The sequence below is a fragment of the Hyalella azteca genome, unplaced genomic scaffold (assembly GCF_000764305.2).
Source record: "Hyalella azteca isolate HAZT.00-mixed unplaced genomic scaffold, Hazt_2.0.2 contig4551, whole genome shotgun sequence".
Taxonomy (NCBI): domain Eukaryota; kingdom Metazoa; phylum Arthropoda; class Malacostraca; order Amphipoda; family Hyalellidae; genus Hyalella; species Hyalella azteca.
This window is the reverse complement of record NW_025934764.1, coordinates 1-8931: the sequence shown is the minus strand read 5'-3', so window position 1 is coordinate 8931 and position 8931 is coordinate 1. Positions and strand designations below refer to the sequence as shown.

The 8931-nt window shown below is 35.1% G+C and overlaps 1 protein-coding gene across 2 annotated transcripts; it reads left to right on the top strand.

Annotated features, from left to right (window-relative positions):
• The first annotated feature begins 1979 nt into the window (after window positions 1-1979).
• Window positions 1980-8539, top strand: LOC108673306 (thioredoxin peroxidase-like). Of its 2 annotated transcripts, none has more exons than XM_018161107.2 (5): window positions 1980-2046; window positions 3007-3224; window positions 3879-4150; window positions 5485-5656; window positions 6702-8539. In XM_018161107.2, exons 2-5 carry the CDS (start codon window positions 3078-3080, stop codon window positions 6780-6782), a joined length of 672 nt encoding a protein of 223 aa, XP_018016596.1. In that variant the 5' UTR covers window positions 1980-2046; window positions 3007-3077; the 3' UTR covers window positions 6783-8539. The 2 variants fall into 2 exon arrangements, with proteins under 2 accessions (XP_018016596.1, XP_018016597.1); XM_018161108.2 differs by having other exon boundaries at window positions 1981-2046; window positions 3007-3199; window positions 3875-4150.
• The last annotated feature ends 392 nt before the right edge of the window (window positions 8540-8931 follow it).

Below are 8931 nucleotides of genomic sequence, written 5' to 3'. Positions count from 1 at the left end.
TGTAAACTAAATAATCTGAGACATGAACATGGTTGACGAACCTCTGAACAATTTTCGTCGATACTTTCTATATTATTATTAGGAAGTTATTATATGACGCGCACTTCGGAGAACACTCGATTGCGTGTCTGACCAAGCTCAATAGATACAGGTTAGTACCTAAATTTGGTGCTGCTAGCACAGAAAGTTTACCCACTACTGGTGATGGTAATGAACTTTTAATTAATAACGTTCAAACCTTATTGAAAATATAGAAAATAGTCGAACAAACAAACTTTATCTAAGAAAGATCGGAGTAACTTTACCGTAAGGGATCCATTTGAACGAAGAATAACGATTAGTCATGGTTTTGTATAGCTTCGCTTCATATCAATTATTGCTAAACCCACTAATTTATACGTCTGTTGTCACTGCCCAGTGCATAAGTTCGCGAATCACGTTAAATTTTACTCTCATTTGCCATATCAAGTACGTTGAATAATAGAAAGGGGTCAACCAGTATTAATTACAGATTGGTTCACCTCTCTTACTGCATCGTATGAACAGAAGCAAAGCCCGGTTTAATTTGAACATAAGACGCAAACTATATCAAATCAACCGAATTCAGTGAACGTGAACTCGAAGTGAGCGCCGCGCAAAAACTGAGAACAACTGTGCAGTAGAAGCTCCGCCATGCTATGTGTTCAATATATTTTATTACGGGTGTAATTTGCGGTTGCTGCGTTAGAACTTTTGATGGCCGCAATTAAGAGTAGTAATTAGCAGGAATATAAACGTCTACCTCCAAATTTTATTAATCTCCTATAGGAGAAAGACAATTGATTGTTAAAGGTGATAATATAAGCTGTTAACACCCCCGCTCATGCAAATGGTCACAACATTGAGTGGCCATTCATCACAAACCTTTCCACCGTTCCTCTGGGAAACCTAGCCGAATACTCCTGAAGCTCGTTTTTGAAGGTATGAATAACTACATTCGAGTTGCTACTAAGAAAGGCCACGAGAGCGATCTTCATTTTAGATTGTAGCAGCACGGTAAATGGTTTGTGAAGGTCACTTGTGTCACTTTAAATAGTCGTAATTTGAAAGATTTTCCATTTACTTAAACCGTGTAACCGTTTACTTAACGACCAGCGCGCTCTATGCGACCGTCCGGGTCAAGTAGAATAGCACCTTCATGTGAATTAAATTTTCGACCTACATGAACTCTAGAACAAACCAACATGCACAGGGTGAATATTATAGATATGAGACGCGAATAATATATGCACCAGGTGGTCATCGGATAATCTTGCATACGTAAGTGGACAATGTGATGGGTTCGAGACTAATTTGAATGACCAACCCTAAAACATGTTATTTAATTTGACACATGAAGGTTGAAAATCAACTTTGGTGTAAGGAATTTGTCGCAATATTGACACAATGTAGACGATGGCTCGATTTGATGGCAGTCAGTTCGTTTGGTAAATGATAATCGAAATCATTATGAAGATATTATTCATGTAATAGTTGAATTGGTCAAAATTGTATTTATTTTCCATAATATCATATTTTATGTATAAAAATTGACTTCCAGTATTCAAGTAGCTCTGCCTGTACCTAATTATTACGGCAAAAAAACTAAAAATACCTCGCCGCAAGACGGTTGGTCGCAAAGCAATGACAAACGTATATTAGGTATTATTTGCGTATTGGTAAACCTAAGTTAATAATGAAAAATACTCTTGTCGTTATGCAAAATTAATTACTGAAAAAAAAATCGTCAGGGCAGTTGAAGCGTTGTACGATTTTCACTTTTTTTTATACTAGATTGTAATTTTTTTAGGGTAATGAATATGCGTTGCACTAAATTATCCTGTAATTAAGAAAGTAAAAAACACGAGTAAGCCGGCAGTAGGCTATCAGCGCCGGCCGACATGTGACAGAATAAGTAGCAGCTTTTCAATTCGTTCGTGATTTAATGAAGGAAACTATTGACACATTTCTTTGTTATTCAGTTAAAAAACGATATTATGGTTAGAATTGAAGTGAGATGACAAAAATGTAAGTTAGCATTCTTAATTAGATGAAATTTACCGGCGTAACGTAGCTAGGCTATGTGGTCAGTTTAAAGTTGCCGGCAAAATTAAGGAGTTTAGCTGGGCCCTCCTGACTCCTCAAGACTCGCTAGTCCTCTTCAACTCCAGTAACTTTAGTCGGGCCACAAATAACCCCGGAGTAGGTAAAATTTATTGCAAGGATAATAACTCCTACCCCCACGCCCAGTCGCCCACACCCCACAATAGCCTGAATAGGTTACATTTCCCAACTAATTATTGTTGCCTGAATTTACCTCCCTGATTAATAAAGCGTTGGTATACTTGGTGTTTGTAATGGTAGCCGGTAGGCATTGTGGCAAACAGGCAAAGCAGAGTTTTTTTTACCCTTGAGTTCAGTTTTGAGTCCTATAACCTAGCTATTAGTTATTTATACCTAATACCTATTGATACGTTGACAATCAAAGTAATGAAAGTAGGTAGGATTTATCAAACACATTATACACTACACACAGTACAGTGTAGTGTGTACACTAGGTAACTAGGAGTACTGGTCTTGCTCTTACTGGAGTACTAGAGTAACTGGACTACTGGTCTTGTAGGAGTACTGGCCTCTTGCCTCTGCCCGGCGGCCGGCGGGCCGGCAGTCGGCAGATGCAAGAGCAAGACCGCAAGGCGAGAGTACTGCACAAATAACTGATGATAGAACTAACTTACTACCAAGTTACACATCCAGGGTAACTTAGGCTACTTTACTATTTTACATTCCCTTTTTATTGTAAACTCTTGATCAGCTAGCATCCTGCAATTTTAGCAAACTTATTATGTACTTACAGATATTGCTAAGATTTATTTAGCCATCTATTGTTCTTATTGTTTTGTTGATCTTATTGTTGTTGTTTTGTTGATATCTCATTTATTATATTATACATTATTATGTAATTTATGTTTTTTAATGAGCTTGCAGGTGAAATTGCTGAATTGGTAGTATATTTTCTTAAAGTTGTGATATACAAGAAAATTTTGTATTTACTCACGATGAGCAATAGTGGGCTTAAACGTTTTGTGGAGGTAGCTCAGTCGCAGCGACAGGCTTCCAAAATTCAGCGTAAAGATGAAGGCCCAGTCCCACCAAGAGCAAGCTCTTTCTCAAAGTCACCTCAGACACACAAAACTAACCTTCCTGTGAGTATAATATATTTGATTCATTGATCATTTGTAGTGCAGCCTTGTTAGAGAATAGAGATCTGCTTGTCATTTTAAGCATAACTTTTTAGAAAAGGGACATGCCTTTTTGCAATTTTATCCAAAATGTAAGCCTATCATGACTACATATGCTCAATAAGCTTCAGGGTTGAATGTAGTTGCTTCCAAGTAGCAAGCATTATTTCCTCTCCCATCTAAAAATAAGTATATTATGGTATAATGGTATCATAATTGGGAATCCAGTTATTTTAAGGTGATTGATTAACAATAAAAAACATAAATGGTTAAAAAATATTTGAAATCACAAAAACAATGTTTTATGTTAGAGGATATTGGTTTGATGGAGATAGCTGTTTGTTGGGTGAAGTATTACCAATTTCACCTCTGTGATATGTACTCAATTATTAAAGAGACCTTATTAGAGAACCCAGTCCTACCTATAAAAATATTTAATCAGTTAATTTTTTAAACAAAATTATAAGTGTTCTTTTCTGGAGGACTTCTGGATGTCAGGCATCAAAAGTTTTATACTTCAATTAAAAAAGTTTGCTCCTATTTTGGTGTAAAGGTCATTTGAATATTCTCTCTTATTGAGGTCTTTTTTCCATTAGTAATTGAATTTCATTATTTCAGGAAGCAATGGTGCTGATGACGCCAGGAATGCACCTCCCTCCTCTTAGTGCACCTGCTTATGTGAATGGCCAGATACTCCCATCAGTCTCACTATCATCCCTCTCAAATGAAGGCCTCAATTGGACATGCCTTGTGTTTTACGCTCATGATTTTGACCCGAAAAATGGTGGTTCAGTTATCAGCGAGTGTTATCTCAGTCACAGATGGTTTAGTTTTATAGGCTGCTCCATAGTTCTGTGTTCAACAGACTCTTGTTATGCTCACCTAGCATGGTGAGTATAGTGGTATGCTTCTTAATTTTATATACCAAGTCATTTGGCTCATGACATGATGTTTTGTCGACATTGATATAAATTTTTAATGGAATTTTTTTGTAGTTTAGGGAAAATGATTCAACAATGGTTGTTTACATTATCTTTATTTGATGAAAATACTGAAAAAATATTTATATTTTTGTATGGCCAATTGAATTTTTTCATGTGAATTTTGGTGGAATTGCTCTTCAACTACATTTCTTATTTCATGGCCTCAATTTGCTTTTAAAAATAGCTATCCTCATAGATTAGAAAAAGGCATGTTCTGCTATATGATGTTGAAATGTATATGTTTATGTATATGAAATAATTGAGTATGGTACATATTTCATGTATACATTACATTTGTGTGAATAAGATTCTTGCTGATGGTGCTGACCTGCAAATACTTATATTATCAGTCAGCTCATATTGCAAGTTCACAAGGAATTTAAAAGCAAAAAAAAAAAAATACCAAGCAAATTCACCATATCAATATTGAAAACATTTTGGAGTCCAGCTCCATCATCAGTTCGAAACTGATGAAGCAAACCAGCTCCATTTCGAACTGATGATGGAGCTGGACTCAGAAACGTTTTAAATATCGATTTGGTGAATTTGCTTAGCTTTTTAATTTGCTTAGCGTTTTCTTTGCTTTTAAATTTCTTTAGATCTGCAAATGATTTATGTTTTGACCATTACTGAGTACCTACTATAAATCTAGTATTGTACCTGTAACTGAGGCACACTGTATGCTTTTCTTAACTGATGCATTATGAACATAAGACATTAATATAAGTTTGTGGCTGACATCATGATTGAAGCTGTGCTTTTCTTCTGAATTTTGTTAATTCCTGAAAATTATTTTCTTTTTTATCACCTTAATTAATTTGAGTTTCATTTATTCTTCTGAGTTAACTTTATTTATTGCTAATCTTGATATTTCTTCTGTCATTCTTCATTGGGTGAACTGATCTGACTTAATCCTTTGGTGACTGTCCTCCTTGTCAGTGCAAAATACTGCTTTGCTGAAAATCATTCATTGAAAAAAATTTCACAGGCAACCTGGTCACAGCCCAGTCCTAAATTATAGGCATTATATTTGTCCAATAGGATGAATGAGCTTTATAGGTACTATACATAAACCAACGTGCCTTTTTGAATGGCAACGTAAAGTATGTACAGCGAGATGCTATTATGATAAGCACTCTTGGCTAACTGTGGCTGACGAAATTTCAGATCCCATTAAATAAGTAACTTGTGTAAATAAGAGTCAAAAAGTAATTTTCTAACATTAGATTTTGGCATGGCAGGATGAAGGCTCTGAAGGCATTGGGGACAATAGCATTTTATCCAGTGCCTGACATACCGATGTTGGGAGACACGAGTCATGTGGTGGCCAGGGCGTGTGGGATGCTCAACACCAGCGAGGGAGTTGCCAGAACAGGACTTATCCTGGTCGACCCTGCGCTCTCTGTGCACAAGGTACCTTAGGTGCCACATGTAAGAAGTTATAGAATCATTATATTAACATATATATAATTGTTAGTATTGATAATTGTTGAATCAGAAATCCTACTGCATGTATCTACCAAAATTGTAGCGGAATGCATATTGAATAGCGGAATGCATATTGAAATATAAATTTGGTAGTGAATATGTGCCATTTTATTGTATTAAAATTATGAATACCAGTATTTGCATGCCTTATAAAATACCACAGTCTTTTCTTCATACACTGTTTTGATGATAATTCTATGACAATAATATAAATGTCCTAATAATTGAGAAAATTCGGCAAATATATTATTTGTACTAGTGCTGATGTCAATCACAATTTTGGTGAACCATGATATTTTTAGAAATCATTGTGATCTGTATATGTTTTTTATCAATGACTGATCAAAATTTTGAGACTTGGCTAACTGAAGTTAAATTGCGTTGTCTCTACCATGAATAAGAGGAAATTGTTTATGAATGATCAGGTAATTATTAGAGAAATACGTACTCCAGTTCACCTGCATCTTTTTTGAACTCAGTTCCATGCAGAATTGCATTTTTTTATATTGATTTTATATTCAAGCTACTTAAACACAGAGTTGAAAATTAAGCAAATTTTACATTTTACATTATCTCAATCTGTTGATACAATATGCACATACCTACTTAATTTACAATAATTATTAACTTAAAAAACTCAAAGGTGTCATACAATGCTCACCGGGCCATAGCACAGCCCAAATAATAAGGCGCTACATTTCTCCTCCACTCGGACAAATTAGCTTTATAATTAAAAAAAAAAACTATTTCTTGGCAATATATATTAATGATTATACCAATTGTGAAGCCCTTAATTTGTATGATTATTGTAGCACAGTACATCAGTTAACAAAGTGTGATTAAGTTTGGCTTCCTCTAATCCTCTCACTAATGATTTACAGTTTAATATCGAAACAAAACTTACCAGCTCATCCATGTCTTGAAATTAAAATTAACTGAATATTTGACTTGTACAATAATTGTGTTGCAGGTGATTGTCTCTGATGATATTCGTGCCGGCCTGTTCACTGCAAAGTGTTACCTCACCGTCACCACCCGTCACGGTTTTTGATTGAGCTGCATGCTTCCTTCTGCAGTCCAGCATATAGGAAATTATTCTCGTATGCATTCCTGTCACAGATTTATTGGTACTAAGTTTTATTGAAAACGCTTGAGAATACCTGCCAGGTTGGGTTACTTTTATCCTTTATTTCAAAACATTTACCTTGAATGCCATTTCTTCTTGGATTAGGACATCAACGCTGGGTTTAAGACTAGTGCATTACTGCGGTTGGTGTACGGTATTTTCAGTGCAGTTGTGTAGGACTCAAGATCGGCATTTCCAAGGCGAAAAGCTCACACAAATAAAATTTTTTGTCTAAATTTTGTTAGTTTTGTCCAGTGCTACGTTAATTTCGAATAGAAGACACCCATTTTTTGATGTTTTGATTCAGAACTTCACAACTTACAAACGTTCGAGCTGTTCTTCATTTTATGATAAACTTATTTGCTATAGATTATTATTGCTGTTGCGACTTCATGACTAACTAATTTTCATTATAAATGAGGCCAATATTTTGATGATGGGTAATCTTTGATGTAATTGACAGGATTTGATATAATTGACATTACATTCTGGATGGAACCAGCGTAGTTGTAGTATCCCTTATGACGGGTAAATAAGTAAAGTAGCAAATCTATTTTTTTATCTTATGCTGGCGCTACGAGCGCCTATTGCTAACTCATGGATTTAAGTCTTTAATCTGAAAGATCTGTGTTTTTCTGTGTTGACCAATCATGTCCTAGAATAGTTAGAAAAATTACATATATTCTTACACCTCTCAGATACTAGATGAAGTCTGGATCACTGAGTGACTGATGCAGTTTATGTAGATTCAGTCATCTACTATGTGTATTAAAGACCTTATCAGGAGGGTTTAACCATCTCATATCGTACTGATTCATATTATTATTAGCGTTTCACACTTCATTTATGCACAATTATAACTAAACCTTTTGAGTTGAAAAACTTATGTTGCGAGCCTTTTATAATTATTTCTATGGTGGTAAGTTAATGAAGTATTCTCTTGAACACCTCGATCTCTCTAAAGTACGGTACCGTAGTGTTAACCTTCGGTCAACTTCTTTGGTTTGATACTCAGTAAGAGCTGCAGGCTACGATTATCATTTCCAACTGTGAAATGTCCTCGCTTAATATGTACCTAAGTTATTCTGTTGTTCCTATTAGGTACATTGTAATTAGACTCTGTAATGTAATTACTTGAGATGTTAGTCTGAACTTGAGTGTATGGGCTGTTATTGAGCCTTTAATTTCTCCATGACATTCAGTCCTGATAGAATATGCAGTGCTCTGTCCAGTTTGATAACGCATTACTGTTTCTTTTAACTTCCATGACAAACCTGTTGGTCTTCCATTTATGTCATGTGAACGTTATTTTGTGTTTCAAATGCTCTATATGTCCAGGAAATTATGCTTTCTTATGCTGGAGCTCCTTAAATGGATTTCAATGTTTCACTTACGTTTCTAAAGTGGGATTCCCACATTGTGATTTCGGCGTCGATCTCGAAATCTTCCATTAGCTATAAACTAGTATTAAACAGGTATTAAAATCAAGGTTTATTGTAAATGATGCTTCATGTTATGCATTACATTTTATTTCAAGTATATTAAAGTCATGGTACTATATTGCATGTGATGCTTCATGTAATTCATTACATGTTTTTCGAGACACTTTTATTATTGAAACTTCTCCCGCGTGCTTCCTCCCATAGCCCTAAAAAATATTTGGAAACTTAAATGAGAATTATTTCTTCATGCCCGCATAAATATATACCGTATATATTTTTTGTAGGTTCCCAGCACATTTTATGTATTATGTATTGCACCTTACACAAATTTATAGTTTATCATATCCCGTGTCCTTATTTGGGGGCTAAAAATGAATTCCTTGTTGAAAAGGATAAAGATTCTATGATAAACCAGAAATTTCGATGCAACATGGATACCGATACTTCGATTGATAAGGGAACTTTTTCAGAGTTAGGCGTGAAAAACAAATTATTTCTTTACTATGCGAATTCTTTTTATTGTTCTTATTTCTGACGTAACGACGAAGTGTTTTTTTTTTCAAATGAGTGGTCAGAGTGGTACAGATTTTAAACTTTTTATGTGTTGTTAAGGGGACCGGCACCCTTTCCGA

Bases quoted from the DNA above. Each gene is read 5' to 3' on its own strand.
- LOC108673306 (XM_018161107.2), top strand. From the start codon at position 3,078: ATGAGCAATAGTGGGCTTAAACGTTTTGTGGAGGTAGCTCAGTCGCAG. The intron at 3,225-3,878 runs GTGAGTATAATA...TCATTATTTCAG, and splicing joins CACACAAAACTAACCTTCCT to GAAGCAATGGTGCTGATGAC. The intron at 4,151-5,484 runs GTGAGTATAGTG...TTGGCATGGCAG, and splicing joins TGTTATGCTCACCTAGCATG to GATGAAGGCTCTGAAGGCAT.